We start from the raw sequence: 20,882 nt of genomic DNA, 5'->3' as shown, positions 1-20,882 counted from the left end.
CATTCACTCATACATACAGTACCAGCCACCTAAATATGACAGATTTTCTTCATCAAGATCCATTATTATTATTATTATTATTATTATTATTATTATGAGAAATTAAAGCAAATGTTGAAAACAGCCTTTCTCACAATGATAAATAAAGTGAGATGAAATGCCTGGATCTGTTCTTTTATCCAGATCCAAACCAAAAGTTAATGGGGTCTGTTTTCAGGACTGAGACCCATCCTCCATCCACATTTGATGGATATCCATTCTGTAGTTTTTGTATAATCCTGCTGACAAACCAACAAACAAACACGGCTAAAAACACAACCTCTTTGGCTTATAATAAACCTACCTGTCCTCCACCAAACAACAGGACAAAGTTAACAACTAGCTGGTAAACAATGGGCCATTTAATGTAAGTCATATTTTCCTCAGTAGTTGGTCGACAATAAAAGAACAAAAATTAGAGTGAATAATGGACTTAAGTCATTCAGGTGGCCACAAATGGGACTCCAAATAAAAATGCTAATATAATGTCTATTCCTGCTTCTTGTGCTAATAAGCCATTGTTTGCTAGCACGTTAACCGTATCATCCATATCATGATATGTCAGTGTTGCATTTCAAAAATGAATTAAACTAAAATTCGAATGATTTTCCAATTCATGCAGCCTTTTCCACCAAGTCGTTGGTCTTTTGGTGGGAGGATGAAAACATACAAACTCCAGTGTTACGCTGTGCAGCGCCATGACAGTCATTTATAGTGAACAGACATCATTCTTCTTTCCCATTTGACATATTTTTTTTTTTCATGTCAGCAGAAAAGCATGTTCTCTAGCAGCGTTAATGAAAAGTGCAACAATTCCAGTGTTACTCATTCAGTGAGCTGGGTGAGTGGGGACAAGATCACAAAACACAACCAGTTAAAACATTATATTTTTATTTTTTTCTGTGTTTATTTGAATTCCAGTTGAAGACACAGTGTTGCACTGTGCCAGGATTTGCATAGGTGAGATAAGAAGGTAAAACATGGCAGCTGACAGCCTGTATTTCCATATTACAGATAAAACCAGTTCATCCCCTCAGCAGTCAAATGGAGCATGATTTTTAACAGTATCTTACAGTAATGCAGAAGTGATCACCGTTGCATAACCTGCAGACACATAACAAAGTCCTCTCTGATAGAAGAGTAGCATTATAGCATTTTGGTCACGAGGAAACTCCCACTGAGCGGTCAGATATTCCCATCTTTGCTGCAATTTTGAGACATTTAATTTGTTCTTAATATGAAATCATTTGAAAAGACAACTCACTGATTGTCAGAAACACAACTACGCATTAAAGGTTAGACTGAGTCTGAGTGGTGACCTTAAAGTGATGAAGTTTCCCCAAATGTGTACGGTGTCAAACACTCAAGTCCTGTAGGCTTGAGAGGTGAATGTGGAAGGATGTTTTAACAGCCACCTTTGACACCATCAGAGGGTATATAATACTAAAAAGATTGCTCAAAGTGCAATTCAAAACCAATATAAAAACATGAAACAAAACGAATAATAAACAACAGAAAAATCCCGAACATTTCCTGCTACATAATACATATGACACATGTAGCTCTCATCATAAGCATATACTTACAGCATGCATGAAGGGCTTTCACTGGTCCGCGTTCGTCCAGTTAAGCTCCCTTCCGTATTCACACATACGAAGCACTTCATTACTGGCGTCTTTTCTTAATATAAGATATTCCTTTACAGCTGATGCTCTTTAAGAGACACCACATTTAGTACATAGACTACATTGTAAACATTCATTTTTCTTTGTGAATAAATACTCCTGTAACAGTGTCTCAACACTGCCGCACACATGGAACAGTTTCACATTTCTAACTTTGGGACAATAATAACAATAAAAAAAAGAAGAAGTTCATAAATTCACAGCTCGGGCTGTTTCAAGTTGTTTGCCAAACATGGATTAAGCCTTAAAGACTTAAGACATACTCACTGTGATATGTACTTTAATTTGCTATAATTCGACCCTTCAAGTATTTATCATATCCTACAGCGCCACCTTTACTTTTATTAAGCTGCTAATAAAAATACAATTGAGGCAGTCCATTACTGAATGTAGGCGGTGTTCTCCAACATTTCCCTGAGCTCTTAGGTCCTAAAAGAAGCAAAAAAAGAAAGAAAGAAGAGAAGTTAATAAGGAACTTGCAATCATTGTAATTCAAAATAACCAGCAGATGAATTACCTGTTTGGCCCTTTCTGTCCAGCAGATGGAGCCAAAGCAGCTTTTCCTCTTTGCAGGGCGTTAGTGGTCACCAGCGGGCCTCTCATTTGTTGCTGTTCCTACAAAAAAAATTTAAAGTTAAACATTTCACCTTGAATTCACTAAAGCAGAACTTTTTTTAAACTTGAAAACATACAAAAGATATTCACCACTGATGGCTTGACAGGACAAGGTGGTGGAGGTCTGTTTGGAGGGTCTGTTGGGGGTTTGTATCCTGTTGAACTCTGCGAGTGTGTTTTGGTGTTCGGTGAAAGTAAAGGTGGAGGTCCTGAGGGTGGTGGTGGAGCCTGGTTTCGTCTCTGCTCAGATTTAAAGGTGTTTGCCTGAGGAGAATATTGTCTCTGAGGAGAGGCTGCAGGCTGCGTCTGTGGCTTAGCCATCTGCTTTTTCTGCTCTGCAGCATACGCAGGTACGGGAGGAGGCTTCCCTGCTGGACGCACAATGGCATGTCTGGACCGAGATGAGCAAGACGGGCTTGGACGAGGAGAGGATTTCGCCTGGGGGAGAACGCAACCATTACAAAGTTCAGTGGCTTGGTCCAATATTAAAAAAACAATATAGATTTATAGCACTTTCTGGTTCGTGAAGGGCTTTCTTACCAGGTGACCGGAGTCCTGTTTCTTTAGCAAGAACGTCGGGTTGGCGTGACCGTTCACCTGACTGTCTGCACACAGAGGCTTGTTCTCGACAGGGACTGAAACACTGAGGTGTAAAACACAAATACAAAAGTACATACTCATCATTAAAACATCCATACAACATACACAGAGACTAAAGACGCACAACAGCAGCTGGTATTTAAATACAGTATCTCATAGTATGCTTATTTTCAGGTTCATACTTTTTATTATTGTATCAGAATTACATACTTTGGCACTGGAGGTGGAGCAGAGGTTTTCAGTGGGTGGAGTTTGTGTCTGTAGTAGCACCACAGGCCACCAGCAAAAACCACAAAGAGGACCAGCGGGACGACCAGCAGGAGTAGAAGGAAACTGCCTATTGGAATATAAAATAGACAAGAGTCAGAAAATTGCATGATTACAAAAACTATTAACTATAAATTGTCAGTATATGAAAAACACGGCTGTCTCACTTTGACTGATGACAGGTCCGCTGTCCACACTGCCCCCTGAGCCCCTCTGGTTACACAGAGGAGGAGCCCAGCCCGCGTCACAGTGGCAGTTGTGATTGTTGTTGCACAGCTGGGGAAAGAACAACTTACAGAGTAAAATTACAATGTAAAGGTTTATATTCATTATACTGACGTGAATAACATCTTATGTATACCTCACTGTATTTGAGAGAAAAATAATGTACATCTTACTCCACTATATTTATGACTAGTAGTAACTTCACAGATATAACACTGATGGGGACCCTGCTGCATAATGAATGCTCTTACTTTTGATACTTTATGTATGTTTTTCTGGCACTTTAGTACCTCTACTTGAAGCTGAACAGACAACCCCCTCAGGGCAAAACATGAGTTTATTCATTCATATAGTCTCTGATGAAGACGTGAAAGCAGATAAAAATGGTGCCAGGCTGCCAGCCTACATCATCTTCCAGGGAGACTTCAAGGCCGGTGGCAGACACGACTGCGTAGTGGAGGTTTATGGAGCCAATCTAAACATCAGTGGTGTCTTTATTCTATAGCCATTACATTGTGCAAACAACATTAACTTCACAATGACAAGTTCAAGCAAAAAACTTGTCTGTTGCCAGTTAAAGTTAGATTTTGAAGGCGTGACTTTCATTTGTACTGCAGTATTGTTTTTTACTGTGCTGTACTGCTACTTTTAATTAAGTAAAAGGTCTAAATACTATTTGCGTCACTGCCAAGTTTGCCATCTTTCCATAAAAGTGGGCTGGCAGCCAAATCCATCTCCTCAGCATCCCTCCTCACGCACATAGAAACTTACCCCGTGTCCGTGGCACTTGGCATTGCACTCATCAGCTCTGAGGAAAGATGCATTGCGGCATTCTCCATTAAAGCAAATCTGTTGAGAGACGGAGGAGGAGAGTCAGTGAACAGGTTAGAGGACTGAGTTGTTCCTATAAGTGGTAGACTTTCTGACAGGTAAAAGACATAAAAAGATCTAAAGCATGCAATAATAAATTCAATTTCATATATCTTCATATGTGTCTGAGTCTCACCGAGTCAGCGCCACACTTGGTGCCCGTCATGACCAGGCCTGGGTCCAGAGTGTCTCCCTGTGCCTCCTCGTCCCCCTGCCCAGCCTTGTACACATGTGTTCCCATACACTGGATCTTCTTGTTGCCCACACTGATGGTGGTTTCTATGCGGACAGCATTGTTCTCAATTGGCTTGGAGGCTGAAGCTAAACACTGGATTTTCCCACACTTAGCATCCCTGGCAGAAATAACAAAAACGGTATCATCAGGTTGTTTAGATTGAGTAGATCTGTTGGAGTAGATGAACCTAAATGTTTCGATCTTCACCTGTCCTTACAGCTCCTGTACTTCCCAAACAGATCTTTGCCACAGTTCCCGTACATGTCTCCAGCCTCGTTTACCTTCTTAAAACACAGCTCAGGGGCCGCACGGCCTTCTGCGGTCAGAGAAGATAATGTACAGAAACACATTAGTATGGCCGCACAGACACACATGACACACGCACACACACACATGCACAGTGTGTTATGTGACCACCTGATGGAGACCAGATGGCGTCCCTTACTGTTCTGTGTGGCTCCTGTGGTACTACAAAGGCTCTCCAGGGAGGCTCCGTCACAACGTGAACATGGACACTGTCCAATAACAGTCCCTAATCCTGTGACCCACTGAGGGCTCATCTCTAACTCTACCCAGCCTCTCTGCTTCAACATGCACCGGATGTCTAACTGCTTTAAAGACACAATGTGACATTATGTGATGGTCAGCAGATTTCTAGATTATAAACATTTAGTTTACCCACCTCGTCCCCAGAGAGACCGACACTGCTGCTCCAGGGTCAGACACATGCCGGTGTAACAGTACGCCTGCCCGCCTGCACACGTAGTGCCATCCACTAAATAGAAATTAGCAGGACAGGACTCTGCCTTCCCATCGCAATACTCTGGCAGGTCACATGACCCCGAGGGAGCACGACACAGCACGCCTGGACTCTTCAACTGGACAGAGAGAAGAAGAGAAGGGGAAGTTAAGGGGGGAAAAACTGAGATGAAGAGACAGGATTTTTGTGTTTCTCTTGGATTAGATGATAGTACCTTGCAGTCCTCGCAGCAGACGCCATGAGCACACTCAGCTCCAGCTTTCAGAGTGCAGTTGTTGGCATTACAGCAGGGACTGGTGCACTCCTACACAACACACGCATCAGAGAGCAGAGCCATGAGTCTTGGCAGAAGCACACTAGGAAAATATACACTGCAACACTGAAGGGACGCGACACACACGGACCTCTTCTTCTCCACAGTCACATTCTTCTCCGTCCTCCAGGTAACCGTTGCCGCAGCGCTGCCCTCCGTACATGACTCTGGTGTTCGGCATGTTGAAGAGACACTTTCCTCCTCCAGAGCTCAGGTAGCTCCTCAGCTCCTTCAGGTTACAGTCGTTAAACACACGTGGAAATGGATGCCTGGGTTGTGGTGAGGAGAAGCACAAATACAGTTAGTAAGAAATGTCTTGTTTTACAGGTGGAAGTATCAAAAAACATCATTTCAAACTATAATTAAGCAGTAAATCTTTGCACAGAGATATGATTTCATTCATGAGTGAATTACAATGCATACTCATCTCAGCCTGCATGGCCTTACACAAGTTCATACATTACAGATCCAGAATGCAGATTTTCAGACATTCACATCAACAAAATAGTTCATAATTCAAAAAACATTTACTGTGTAATAGTTGAGAAAAGAGAATAAATGCCAATTAAATAATCCATCTTGCCTTCTATTTGAGCAAATAACAGAAAACTTGTAATACAAAAAATTATTGTCTTGATGTCAGTAATCAACTGGGAAAGTTTCATAGTGATATCTGTATCGTACCCAGTAGCAGCAGCCATGATACAGCCTCCGTCTTCGGCCCTCGCCTGGCAGCAGCCTGTACTGTCGTGGCTCATGCCGAAGTTGTGGCCCATCTCGTGTGCCATGGTGGCAGCTACACCCACTGCTGACTCTGAGTGGTCCTGGTCAAAAGAGAAGGAGTCAAAGAGAAATTCAATCTTTTAGGTAGGTGGGTAAAAAAAATATTATGTCTAATTAAATTCTGGGAGACACGCTGGCATTCCAGTAAAATATTAGGAACTCAAGTGCCACATTGGTACTTTTTGTTTGTAAAAGAAAAAAGTTAGGAGTTTTCATTTCCACTCAAGTGCCTGCAGAGGATTCGTGTTTGTTTAGACGCATGTCTCTCACCGTGTTCACTCCACCAGACTGGTAGTCGGAGCACATGGCTTTAAGAGGGGCCAGCCCGATGGTGGTGCCCTGGAACCCCCTCCCCCTGGAGACACAAAACGCCACCGGTGATTAGTTCCAGCTGGACAAAGGCCCACTGGGAAACAACTGGTGATGGTTATTGTCTCACACAATGTAGATAAAATCAACTGAGGGCTCTACCCCACGGCGACAAGAGGCTTAGAGGATACAGGGGGAGACTAGTGTCAGAGACAAAGTGAAGGGGTGACTGACGTGATGAGCTGAGCATTGTCGTTGGGAAGCGTGTGGAGCTGCTTGCGTCTCCAGGACAGAAATGCCGCCAGAGTGCCGTGAGGGTTGTCTGAGACGCTGATCATGTCCCCGCTGGTCCACACCTCCAGACCGATTAAGGCCACACGGATGTTCAGAGGCTTGTAGTACTGTGGGAGTGGAGGAGAGTGACAGACAAGGAATTAGACCTGTCACTTCTAAACACAAGCGTGAGTGTCTGTTTGTGGTTTTCACGCTTAATGCCGGATGTTACCTTGTCGACTAAGTTGGCAGCTTCCAGTAATTTCAGTTTTGTCTTGTCGAGACTACTCCCATGTTTGTCAAACTGCAAACGACATAAACCACACTTTAGACACACCCACGTTTCTTAATACGGCTTCCCAAACCTCAAACTTCACACTTCAGACGAAAAACAGGATGTGATTCAGAGCTTGAATTTAACTAGCTGATATACACCATTTATGCTACATATAAATATATCTAATGACACCGATCTATCCATCCATCAGCTCATGATACTTTTGACACACAAAGCCACATCCTGCACTCCCACGCTTAATGGTTTCTGTCTACTTATAAAATAACCAAATATGTCCACATCCACATCTGTGTCCTCACCTCAGCCTTGTCTGCCACTATCAGCAGCTCCACATACTTCATATTCTTGCTCAGGTCCCTTTTCTCCTAAAAAATGAAGACAGAATACTTTAAAACAGAAAATGTGGGAGCACGCTTGCCTTTTTTTTTTTTTTTTTTAAGTATTTCAGGCAGGTGATCGCTGTCAGTCCTGTCCGAACTCACCCTTCTGCTCCGTGGTGACATCATCCCATGGATGAAGCCATTAAGCCCCTCCTCGTGCTCCTTGTTGCCGTGGTGATGCGGGCAGCTACCTCCGGGTAGATGGAGGCTCTCGGCTCTGAACACGGCGTGCTGCTGCGCGTCCGCGGAAGCAGGAAGAGGCTCTATCAGGTAGCTGACGCTTGTGTTCAGAGAAATCAGTCCCCTGGGGAAACAAGACACTGCTGATGGTTCCAGCCAATCATAGCTCGAAGGAAATCAATGTGGATTTATGATGTTGCTGTCTGTTTATGTGGAATCTTTTTTTTTAATGCCAATATTGTAAACTGAGCGCCTTTTCAAAGCCTAAAACATCAGATTAAAAGCCATTTCTAACAGTAATCCTGAAGCGTGGTAAAACCATATGGTTGCACATCAGATAATAATATTTGTTAGTCGGCTGTGGATGTTTTGTGGTTGGGTGGAGCAGAGGAAGTGTCTCAGGTGATTTACTGCCCTTTATAAATGAAGATCAGCTGGGACAGACGGAGTGATACACAATCCTCTGGCCCCTTCACAAAACCACTCACGAATGAACACGTCTATACACAAACCCACGAGCATGCACACAGCAGCAGGTCGAGCAGCTGTAGAAAACATCTGGAGAGGTCGAACGCCCACATGTCAGCGTCCCTCTATGCTGCTTTGCATTTCTCCGGAGAATCTACATTAGTAGGAAGACGTATTCATTCACCCGCCCTCCAGTTGAGCATTCAAACCACAAAAACACACATATGGCTGCGATTTCTGTCAGCGCTCGCCAGTTCCTCCTCTGCTGCCGGCCTCTCCTTTCTGATTGTCTCTATAGGAAAGATCAGCTGCCCTGGATCCACACCAGGAAGAAACACAGGATCTCCATACTGAGCTGTACTCAATGAACCAACTCTGGAGCCAGTGACCTACTAACCTACTGGACAGCACAAGACACTGCACACAACTGTTTCCTGCCACATCTATCTATTTAGATACAGTTTGATCCCAGGATAAACTGTTGTGCAGGCTGTGGTTACGACTTCTATTCATCCGAAACATCTGGATTCTCTATGAGAGCTCTTAAGCCTTATTTTACGACTGTCGGCATCTACTGTGAAAATCTCAGTGTGTCGATTTAGGATTCGAAAATCGACACAATAGCATTTCAGTTCTTAAAGTGTGATTTACTGATACTGGCAGAATATATTCTGTTTGTAAAAATAGCCTAAATATCTTACATGTGTACAGTCGCAACAGGCTGATGCATGCCATGGATCTCATAGTGCATTCATGTGGTGTGTTTTTGCTCCCATGTAAAAAAAGTATGTAGCCATTGGTTGCTGTCCATGTAGAGTAACTTCGATTAGTTAGAAAAGTAATTTAACACATCAGTTTTCTCACACTGTCCAGTGCTGCAGCACTCTGTCTGAAACACTATTTAAGCTCCTGTCTCTTTAAGGATCCCACTCCTGATAACCCAGTCTGCTCTGATTGGTCAGCTCACACATGCCTGAGCCAGCGCTGCTAACAACAACAGAGCAGCGGTGTTGAACTAAATCTAAATCTAAACTAGCTGTGAGACATAAATGTGCAAATGCAAATGTGTGACACGGTGACGTACGATGTCACAGAGGAGAGAGGAGCTGCTGTTGGCGTGGACCTTTTTATCTTTCCAGATCTTTTACATGCACAAGAACGGATAAAACACTGAAGGAAAGGGAAAAAAATTAAAAAACTTAATAGGTCTCCTATAAACAGCGCCCATGTTGTTTCCACATTACGACTTAAAAGCTCATGAAGGCACATTAGTTGGAAGAATGACTTCACAACATGGAAAATGGGACTATTCGAGGAGCAGGGTTAATGTGGCAAAGAGGGCGCTTGGATTACATCAGATTTCTGCTACAACCTGACTTCTCAAATGTTGTGTATAAAGGATAAACATGGTTTCTGTAATCAGGGAAGGGGATTATAAGCTACGTTTCTCATGGATAAAGGGATTTCTTAGTTAGGTACAAGTGTAACCAGGTTTGTTTTTAACTATAAACAGGGTTAGGGGTGATGTTCAAAGTCTCTTTGGCAAGTTGACCAAAATACAACAACTGAACAACAGTAAATGATTTATAATATAATGTAGCTGCCTGGGTTTTCTATCAACGACTCAGAAAACACTGAGGAAATTACTACGCATCCATTAATTTTGTTCTCCTGGCCCAAAATGAGCATGTCAGCTTGGAAACAAATAAACCGAGGCTGTAAAATTAGCCATAATGAAGCTAATGGTTTTAATTCAGTGAGTTGCAATCACAGTTTTCATGAGATCAATCACAAACATCATCCCGACGTGATTCAATCCGCAGCGCTAACTCTTCTTGCAACTCTCTACTTCTTTTTCAAGAGAAGAAATAGAAAAGTCCTCTCAACAGAAAACTATGAATACAACATGTTTGTTTTACACACCTGAGTCCTGAGCACGTGCTGACAGCCACACTGGAGCCCTCGACGCCGTGGACCTCCCCGTGGTAGAAACAGTTTCCCTGGAAGACAAAAACAATTAAAGCTCTCCATGTAGGGACGCAGCGATCAGAGAGACTGTCATTCAACCAGAGGACCTTGTTATGAAAGCAAAAAATTAAGCCAGCCTCTTACACAGAAGCATTGATATGTATTTCTCTTTTATGATCATTTATAACTCCCCACTGCAGTTTAAGGACATCAAACCGTCCAATAGACTTACAGCGCTGGCAGGAGACGACGACTTGCGGCCTCCATCGGGAGTGTACCATATTTCCTGATATCCAGGGGCCAACAGCTGCCTGGTGGAAGACAGCACAAACTCAGAGACAATTTGAAGAGATTACACGTAGCGCCAGACATTCAATCTCCTGAAACAGCAATATGGTGGACCAATGGTGAAAAATATACGGGAGTAAAAGCTGCAGGAAACAGTGGAGATGGAAGAGTCTCTCCAGCAGCTCAGAGGTCATAAAACATTTAGTCTGACAGAGACACTCTACAAAACCAGGCCGCTTTAAAGGTTTAGACAAAGATCCCCTCAGAGATAAGAGGAAATACAAAGAAGAATGTAGCGACGGTAATAAAATCCATATGTACCTTTCCTGAATGACCCTTCTGACTTTAGCTAAAGTAGGATATATGGAAACTTAGAGTTTAAGTTTGTTGGTATATCCAGGCTGCTTTTGTTTGACGTTTACCAATTTCCTAATTTTTCTGTATAACTTGGAATTTCTCCATCAGCATACGTTTACAGACTGCACAGGAGAGGCTGATAAATCAGGCAAGCATGCACAAATCGAGAGAGACATTAATTGAATTGTTGGAAAACATTACGCTCCTCTTCCTCTCCATCTGTGTGTGTGTGTGTGATTGAGTGAGTGTCCTCAGACTCTGGCTGTTTCTGTCAAGCTTCTGTCACCACACCGGCTCAATATTTACATCTCGTACAGATGCTTATTTTCCTGTCTTTCTCCACTCCAACTCTGTCTCAATCCATTCTTCCTGTTTTCATTCATAAGCTCTTCCTCACAGCTGGTTTTCTTTTGCTCTGTCTCCTCTCGTCTCTCCTCCCACAGTCTCACTCGGATCCATTAAACAGGCTGCGACTGCAATGAACTCAGGCTGGAGAGGAACCTACATGTAGGCCCATTTCCTGCTGCTGGTCGAAAGACTGGACTCAACTGAAGTCTGAAATACACATGAGACGGACCAAAGATGTTCTGCTAGGATTTTATTATTCATCATGTATCTTCATAAATTATTTTCTATCTCAGCTCAGTGGCTAAGCTAACTAAGTTAGATAAAATAAGTGTAAATCAGTTGAGTGAAGTTGAATAACCAGCTCAGACACTTACTTGCTTTAATGCTGAAAAATTGATGAGAACTCTCCTGTTTTTCTCTCCATCAAATACAAAGCTACAATCAGCGCTGGCTAGCTTAGCTTAGCGTATGGAAACTGGGGGAAACAGATAGCATTGCTCTATCTGAGGTTAAATAATACCCCTGCCAGCACCTCTAAAAGCCCATGAATTAACAAGTCACATATTTGGTTTAATTAATACAAAAATCAAAATGTAAAATCAAAAAGTTGTGGTTTTACAGGGGAGTGTAATATTAGCAATTAGCTAGGCTATTGTCACTGTTGGACAGAGCCAGGCTAGCTCTTTTCCCTCTTTAAGTTTTCAGTCTTGATGCTAACTAAGCTAGGCTGCAGCTTCTGCTGTCTTTTGTTTAATGGATGATCATGGGATTTGTAGGCTATCATTCTTCTTATCTATTTCCCAAAATGCTGAACTATTTATTTACTCTTATCCAACACAGATGAAAAGGTTATAACAGTTAAGCTAGCAGATTTTGTCATTGCTGGACAGAGCCAGGCTAGCCCTTTTCCTTTGTGTTCAGTCTTTATGCTAAATTAAGCTAGCTAGCTCCTGGCTGTAGCCTATTTATTCTCAGCATGAAAGCAATTCAGTGTATTTCAAAATGCTTCAGTATCAATTAAACTTTAACCTACATTCATTATATCCAACAAAGATGAAAAGGGATTAACAATTAAGCCTAGCATATGCTAAATTAACTGGCTGCTGGCTATAAATAGCCTATTTAGAGCACAGACATGAGAGCAGTATCAAGTGTCTCATCTAACTCTTGTCGAGAAAGCGACCCAAAAGGTCAAACTATTCTTTTAAAGGATGATGGAGACAAATGAAGGGAAGATGGGGATTTTTCTTTTCTCTCCCGTCAGATGCCCTAAAGGAGACAAGCCTCTTGAAACAATGACAGCCTGTTGATGCAATCAGCCAGAAAAGCAAGTCAAAGATTAAAGACGGCTGCTTCGTCCTTTAACAGATTACCACTCTGGGGTTGGGGGGATGAGGGGGACTCTGTATGCAGACACACAACCAGTCTATGAGAAAACTTTAAAATGATCAGTCAGTGGTAATGTATCCGGCTGATGTCACCCTAAACGGGGTAACCCCCGCTGTGTTGTGATTTGACCCTCTAGCCTCATTTATATCTGGCCTTCCTCTAGCTTTCCTTATTTAAGTTTCCCTAATATTCCCACCCTGCTCTCCTCTCATCGGTGTTGCTATCTGTCACTCTACCAGACAGGATTAATGGCAGAGTGGCTGATGATTGACTGATCTTAACCCTGCTGCTCTTCAACAGTTGTTACAGTGGTCGAGGAATCACTTCTTCCATGAGGAGATGCATAATGACTCTTTCTCTGCTCCATTCTTCTTTATTCTCACATGCCAGTCAGCAGCTGCGCTCGCTGGGCCGATGACCTGCTACCATGTGACATTTAGACACAACATGCCATTAACAGAGCAATTACCACTCCTGAAGGCACAATACCAGCTTAGTTTTGCCATATTTCTAAACATGCTGATGAAAAATCCAACCGTTGTTTTTGTCACATTCAAAACGGCTTTTGTCAGTTCTGTTGAAGGTCAAATACAATTCATGCCTCAACTATTTTGGCATTGAAAATAACTTCAATGATATCTCTTTATATAACCGCTGTAGTTGTACCGGTGGTTTATTCAAACCAAGAGATCAATCAACGCAACTGCCATCCGGTGTGAAGAAGCAACCGCAGGAACCACCCCAAGATCAGCAGCTGTGATCTTACAGCATAGCTTCTTCAACTTGCCTCAAAAGTTTACCAAGAAGAAAAATACAGTTCAGGTAAATGAGTCATTAACTGGGTGATAAAACAAAATATGAGGACAACAAAAAAATGCATGTGCAGTTAAACATGATGACGTTTGTTAATCTCTGCATACTGTTTTATTTTAAATCAATGAGAGACCGTGCTTCTGCAAGGTAGAGCCGACCACCAGCAGAAATGACTATAGATGTTTGGGATCGCGCTAAATGACAGGAAATGACAGAAAACAGTACTTGCACTGTTGCACACTTGTGTATGTCTCTGAACAAAGAGTGATCATGCCCGATATTGACAGAACGAGGAGAGCAGTTGAATTTGTGTATGAATATCCGTGCGTGACAAAATAAAATCTTGTTGTCAAACACACTGATAGCCTTTGATCAGTGGTATCTGAGGCAGCCAGTTAGCTTAGCTTGGCATAAAGACTAGAAATAGCTCGCCTGGCTCTGTCTGGTAACTTTATCTTTCAACCAGCATATCTAAAGCTCATTATTTAAAACCCTTATATCTTTGTTTGCTTGTTATATTCGGTACAGAAAGAAGAAGTGTAATTGTGTATTCGGTTTTATTGGGGTTGTGGACTATTTCTTGGCTGGGTGCAGTGACTTCATAGGCATTAGTTGTCACACTGAGGCTGCCAGGCTGAGACTCCAGGAACTAACTGCACTTTGTCAAGAAACAGTCGAGCAAATGACCGCCCGTAAATCTAAAAAGTGTTGTTCTTACACTTTGGTTTTTGTAGGGATTAAACAAACAAGATATAACGAGTTAGCTGGCTGGTCCCGCCTGTTTCCGGTCTTTATGTCAAGCCAAGCTAACCCACTGCTGGCTGTAGCTGCATATTTACGGGGATAGGCATACAACTGCAATCAATTTTCTTATCTAGCGTATTTTCCCAAAATGTTGAACCTTTGAATGAACCAGCTTTGGAATATCCCAAACCATTGAGTCTAATTGCAGTCTGGTAAATGCTGTGAAAGCATTCAAACCGGGACTGCAGAAGCCTCTGTGTGATGGCGTGAGCGCTGCGCAGAGTTTGGATGTCTTCCAGTGTCCGGACAGATGCTGTGATTGAGGAGCCCAATACTGGCTGAATCAGGACTGTCTAGTAGTGAGGCTGAGACAAAGGCTCGGTTCAGCCTCGTGAGGGGAGAGAAGCGGCGGGGGAGTAATGCTAATGTACTCGAGAGATAGCGAAGGAGAAGGGGACGTCGGGTAATGCATCGGGGTCAGTGGGTCGCATTCTCTCATAGTATCGGATGACATCACCGCACACGGGCGGAGGGAGGGAGAAGGGCTGACGCAAAGTCAAAGTAGCACTCGGCAATAGATGATGAAGAGGCTTTTTATTGCACAGGGAGGCCAATGTTCTGTTGTGTGAAGCCCTGAAAGTGTTTCCCCAACACACAGGCCTGGATTAAGATATAAGCAGTCAGGGCCGCGCCACTGTGAGACTAAACATAGAAACAAAGGAAACAAGGGCAAGCAAATACATCCCTCTGGTTCTGTGATCCATCAGGTCTGCGCTTTTAGCCTTGTTTGTGTTCATTGTGTGTCTACAAGTGTGTGTCGCCTGTCTGCGTGTGGCCACAGTCTGCTAAACCCTGACCGCAGAGAGCGCGTGGGAGATGTATATTTGTACTAGAGCCCTGGGGAACATCAGATCAGGGAAGAAAGGACGGGGTGCTCGTTTTTAGAGTGGACAGTGGAAGACGTATGAGGTGAGGAGAAGGAGAGGAGGGACAATGATGTGCACGTTTCCCATGGGAGTGCTTAATTCAGGTTCATGCACTTAAGGCTGTGCAGGAAGGGCATTAAACAGAGGAGCAGGGAAAGTCATGCAGAGGAGGAAGCAAGAATATCCACACGGTTCGTATCTGCACATAACTCACACCCAAACTGACCCCAACTGTCTCCACTTTCCTCTTTCCATGACTTCTCTCACCTCAACCCTTCTCCTCCGGTCCATCATTCACTCTCTTACACCGTTTCCTCCCTCTATCACGTCCCTTTTCCTGCACTCTGAGTCAGCACACTAGCCTCTGTCTGGCTCTTAACCAAATCAAGCCTCTCCGGGCGCTAGCACCACCCTTCATTAAGGTAAAAGCTCAAGCAGCCACACGCAGACACTCACACGGATTGCACGAACAGAAACCAAAAAAAGACTCCTGCACACACACACACACACACACACACACACACACACACACACACACACACACACACACACACACACACACGTGTACATTGACGAGTGTGACTGGGGAGGACGTAAATGGATTGAGTGTGTGCTCCAGCCACTGGGAGTACCGATGTACCGCAAAAATTCACAGCTCCGTCTTTCTCCAGGCTTTGCTTAAGTGATAGATTAAGTGAAGTGCAGATAAGGTGGACTGGAGATTGGGAAAAAATGAGATGTAAAATGCTGCAGGAGAATAAACAGAAAGACGAGATCAAGACCATCTCACAGCGAGTTTAGGTTCTCCTTTATCTGCTGACTGTCAGAGAAACACTCGCAGGGGCAATGAGGACAAGAGGGAGTAGCCAGGACACAGAGACGGACCCTGGCAGCATTTTCTCTGGCCTCTCTCCAAGATGAGACATTGATCTTCACTGACACAAACCGCTGTCTTCTTCAGACCTCCTATAGTCTCACAGAGACAGATCTGTCTCCATGTGAGGCCAACAGAGGAAGAATCACAGTAACCAAGGGAATTGATGTTTAGGCTTGAACAGTGGGAGAGCACTGGCTGGTGGTGAAGCTCAAACTAACGACGAGCCTGCGAGCTCTTTCTTTGAATTCAATAAAACACTTACGTAAGGCAGCGAGGGGCTCTGAACCTCATGGTGCAATGTTCTTAAAAAAGCTTTACTAAATTATTCAATGGATCCTTCCCCTGACTAAGGAAAAGACTTTCTCCCTTAAAATCTCAAAATGCAATAACCTTGTTAAACTTGTTTAGTCGTAATGCTCGAGGTGCACAAAGAAATTCAAATGTTGCACTATTAAATAAAAACTTAGTATGATAATGGACTGTAACTTTCATAATATGCACCATATTGCACATTATAAGTTGTGGTGAGTCCTTTCTAAAAACATTATTACAGCAGTTGTTACCACCACCCTTCCCTTCCTTTAGACAAAGAGAAAAAATACATAACCCTCCACCTTTTTGACCCCTCTCTCCACCTAATCATTTTCATAGAGGCCCTGCGGGGAATATATTAAGTTTATTCTTATTTTCTGTCATATATCTAATGTCAGATACTCAATTGAAGTGTGGTCGATGTTTTTTTCTGCTTTCAGGACGACCAGATGACATTTTGTCGTCTGCTCTGTAAACAAAAAAACTCGCCTTCCTCGCTCTTCAATAACCCGGATCTTCTGCAAAGCTTCTGCATTGTTCATGCCGCAGAGCGTGCGCACTAAAGACTTCTGTCAGTCGAGCCAACTGACTTCCAGTTTAGCTTGAATGGGAATAAAACAATTTAATGGTATGGCTCTTCTACACTTTCCAAATGTTATCAGACCAAGTGGCTCAAATTCTGATTTCATGGGGGTTGCGATGCTCCAAAACATTTATTCAGCGTTTTACAGCCTTTCACAATGCAAACTCACGGGAAAAAGTGTATTTGGCCAGTGTGCATCATGTGACGTAATTATACTGTTTGGCTCCGGTGTCAAATTGGCTTCAAAGCCCGGCGCTGTTCCTGGTGGCTTGGTGGTGGGCCTTAAAGAGACAGGAGCTAAAGTGTTGAAGACAGAGGATGAACTGAGGATAAATAAGGAATTTGTAAAGCTACTCTGATAAATAAACTTTATTTATATTGCACCTTTCAAAAACAAAGCTAGCCTGGTCACCCTTGGTCACAAAACAAACTTGTGGGACCATCAGTATGAGCGTGCCAGAGGATCTCCTGCAGGCTCGTAATGAGTTAACAAACACAGATCTGGGCTGGAGCCTGACCATTCAAAGTGCAGTCAAATCTTAAAATCAATCCCAAAACTCCCAGGTAACGAGTGAGGGGCGGCGAGGATTGGTGCAATGTGGTCGCAAGTTCTCTTTGTATGTATGAAAAGCCTGACAGCAGCGTTTTCTATCAACTGCAGTCTATGGATGTTACTCTCAGGGACTCTCAGAGTAAAATGATAGAGCTGGAGATGAGCTTAATAGGCCCTTTTTAAAGACTGGAGCAGAAATAAGTATTTACATGACTTTTTATCCGGATCAATAAAGCTCTCAGACACGGTACACTAAAGGATCAATGCTAAGGATGTGTTTCTTTAGCATTAACTCAATCTATTCATGCTTCATCATTTTTTTTTAAGATGAATTTCTACATTAATTTATTCAAATCATATTAAAACCATAGTCCTCATCACTTTACTCCCACTGTACTGTAACTGTAGCAGCAGTGTTTCCCACCAGTGAAGAAACGTTCACACATTTCCTGTTCCAGGAAAGAAGTTGCACAAAAGGTGGTTTTTCGAAACAAACTACAAGAAATCACATTTTCTGTACACTGTATTTCCTCTTTTTCTGCTTATCAGTTCTGATCAGTGATTCGTCTCTTTCTCATGTTGGGCAACCCAGAAAACTGTAATAATATTTTCAACTGTCTTCCCTTGTCTCTGACCCGCTCTCAACACTGGGAGTGATTGATGAAAATGCCTTTGCCCAGAGGGAAATCTAACAGTGTGACCACCTGCTGGGGAGGGAGCGCAGAGGGGGGGTCGATCCCTGAGGGGACAGTCGGTCAGACACGGCGGAGTCATGGTCTGCTAATGTGTGAGTGAATGGACGACAGAGAGAGAGAGCCTATTTGATGGTAAAAATGGACTTCATAAAAGCTTCCCATTCCACTTGTGTGCTGGCTCAAATCCAAAAGTGATAAACCGCAGCTCCGTTGTCACCGCTGACATCTCCCACCCAGCCATCACACTGTCCATTAGAAGAGTCAGATACTCCGCTCCCTTCCTATCGCCATCCCCATTGTTGCTGGACAGGAACCACTCTGTCAGATTACAGGATGTTAGGTGCAGAGTCACGGTCTTACTTCCTGTTTGCCCAAGGCGCACGGATCGGGTGTCAACCTTCTGTCGTCCAAAGCCATCACCCTGCTTTCCTCCCTCCATCCCCCCTCTCTGCACCCACAGGAACACTGACCTTATAAATGTGTCTATGTGACAGCTAACATCTGGTCAGACAAACGGGGCGAGCTGGGGCATCTCGTGGACGTCTCAGGAGACACTGATTTGAAAATCAGCTTGGAATAATTGGTAACAGATAACGATTTGAATGCTTTTGGGTATTTTCTCTTTCTTACCTTTTCCTATGAAGCACTTCTACTCCAAAAGTTGTCGGACTGTACTTAAGTAGATTTTGCAGGTATCTGTACTTTACTTGAGTATTAAGTTTTCTGACAACTTTATACTTTTACTTTACGAAACGATGTAAAAGACGTAACAAAACGAAAACAGACAGAGAGGGAGACTTGATTGGGGAGAAAAGGCGTGTTGGTGTCTCGTATCTGCAGAGACACTGCAGACCTCTGCCTGGATTTTCTCATTTTCTCAGCTCGTTGCTGCTCGGACGCTTTACCGACCCAAAGTGTCGGTATTTGATGTCCTGAGAATGAGACTCAACAATCAACTATCTTTCTGGTGCATTTATGAACAGCTCGGACGAATCCTACTGACTCAACCTTCAAGTTTAAAAGTCATTAAATTACATGAATATGACGTGAGGCTCAGATGGCTTTGGACAGAAATGACTGGTAGAAATGTCCTTCAGACTTTGAAGCACTTCTTTTACCAGAGCCTTTATACACAAGTATCTGTACTTCTACTTGAGTTAAAAATGTGTCTTCTTTCGCCACCTCTGCAGATGTTTAACATCTCTAAGCATATGTATGAATCACTGCAGTGTTGTGTAGTTTATTCAGTCACTCACTCATTTTTCTCCAGGTGTAGTCTGAGCTCCTGGCCCTCAGCTGAGATCTGAACCACTGCCTCTGTGGGATGCTACAAGGACAAAAAAAGCAGATCGTCCATCGGGTAAACAAAAGCTGACTCATATTTTTTAAAATATTTTTTAACATCATTTTGACTCAGATCGACTCACCTCTTTGTTGGCAGACCTCCTGCGTCTGTGAGGATGCAGCCACGTGGGATAAGTGATCTCATAACTGTGAACGTGCTCAAGGATGCTCCTCAGCAAAGCCTGCTTATTTTCTCCTTAACGAAAAACAGAAAGAATGAAAATCAGAGACAGAAGCCGGTTTATTGCCTCATAGATTTACACACACAATGAAGTATTGTAGTGCAAGACGATCACGTCAACAAAATATGAGAGAAGAAAAGGAAAATGGGGAGGACGCGTGACAAACTGCCGTGTTGGAGTTGATCTGCAACATGTGCACTTAAAGGTGCACGCTGTAGTTTTGGGGAATAATTTAATCACTGACTTTTATATGTGGCGGACCCTGCCACCATTTTTTTTTAGCTTCAAACAGTGTTCTGGGGACCTTATTGTCCTCTGAGAACAGCTTGTTTATCCGAATATAGAAAAAATAAACATGTTTGTGTTATTACCTCATTAATATTGCAAACAGTAAAATTCTGAGTTTGAATTTCTTCTCCAAAAATACACAGCGCCCCTTTAAGTGATTGAATTACAGGCTATTAAAATATTCTTTCATTCGTGCATTGGATGACTCACTTTAACATGTAAAAAAAACAAAAAACACAGACCTATATTGGCATCAAAAGCATGACCAACAAACACGTTAAGTTTGCATTTGCAGACTACAATTAATCTGTATCCTAATGCAATGCAATGCTGATCTCGTGTTCCCAGCACATCTCAATCATCCCCGAGGAAACGATCACACTCACCATCGTAAACACCGCCTTCAGACACGGCAGCCTCCACACAGCTGAGCAAAACTAAGAGACACAGACACAGAGAGGAGGACAGCGCGGCGTCGAGAGGAGGAGGACGCGCTCCTGGACGCATTCTAACAACAAAAGGCTCCGAGCAGATCTGCTGAACTGAGACATAAATGTGCAGTGAGCGAGGTGTGCGCGTTTCACATCAGATGGAGGAGGGACCGCCGCCGGTGTGACATGATGAGAAGCTGCCGCCGCTGAATGAGATGCTCGCAGACCGCGGGGCGCACATCTCCTTCATTCTCAACCCCTCCCCTTCATTACGCACACACAGGGAGAGACACTGTGCCGGCGAGGTGAGGCAAGGCGAGCCAGGATGTGATGAAAAGATGTAAGAGTTTCAAGACACGACAATTAAAGAAAAACAGAAGAAAAAAAAATGATATTATATTTATGATATAATTTCTACCACTCAAGAAATGTAGTGTTGTGCCTCCACAGAGCTGATGGATTTATTAAATTAAAGCAGCAGAGA

At 43.1% G+C, this 20,882-nt stretch overlaps 1 protein-coding gene across 1 annotated transcript; it reads right to left on the bottom strand.

Moving 5' to 3' along the window:
• Nucleotides 1-913: 913 nt before the first annotated feature.
• adam19b (ADAM metallopeptidase domain 19b) lies at nucleotides 914-20,608 on the bottom strand. The gene is made up of 23 exons (XM_084352471.1): nucleotides 20,354-20,608; nucleotides 19,581-19,693; nucleotides 19,410-19,480; nucleotides 10,501-10,579; nucleotides 10,224-10,300; nucleotides 7,755-7,956; nucleotides 7,572-7,637; nucleotides 7,207-7,278; nucleotides 6,936-7,102; nucleotides 6,663-6,747; nucleotides 6,294-6,433; nucleotides 5,701-5,878; nucleotides 5,511-5,600; nucleotides 5,219-5,414; nucleotides 4,744-4,852; nucleotides 4,438-4,654; nucleotides 4,203-4,280; nucleotides 3,374-3,482; nucleotides 3,150-3,276; nucleotides 2,880-2,982; nucleotides 2,430-2,777; nucleotides 2,242-2,339; nucleotides 914-2,153 (listed from the first exon to the last, which is right to left on the bottom strand). The coding sequence occupies exons 1-23, from the start codon at nucleotides 20,472-20,474 to the stop codon at nucleotides 2,147-2,149; spliced, it is 2,853 nt and encodes a 950-aa protein (XP_084208597.1). The 5' UTR covers nucleotides 20,475-20,608; the 3' UTR covers nucleotides 914-2,146.
• Between the last annotated feature and the right edge of the window lie 274 nt (nucleotides 20,609-20,882).

The sequence above is a fragment of the Pagrus pagrus genome (genome assembly GCF_965226575.1).
Source record: "Pagrus pagrus genome assembly, chromosome: 5".
NCBI lineage: Eukaryota > Metazoa > Chordata > Actinopteri > Spariformes > Sparidae > Pagrus > Pagrus pagrus.
Note: the sequence above shows the minus strand (reverse complement) of the source record. Positions and strands in the feature narration are given on the sequence as shown.

Coding starts and splice junctions, on each gene's coding strand:
- adam19b (XM_084352471.1), bottom strand. CDS start 20,474: ATGCGTCCAGGAGCGCGTCCTCCTCCTCTCGACGCCGCGCTGTCCTCC. Junction 10,301..10,500: donor CGTCGTCTCCTGCCAGCGCT/GTAAGTCTATTG, acceptor TTTGTCTTCCAG/GGAAACTGTTTCTACCACGG. Junction 4,281..4,437: donor CCAAGTGTGGCGCTGACTCG/GTGAGACTCAGA, acceptor GTCTCTCAACAG/ATTTGCTTTAATGGAGAATG.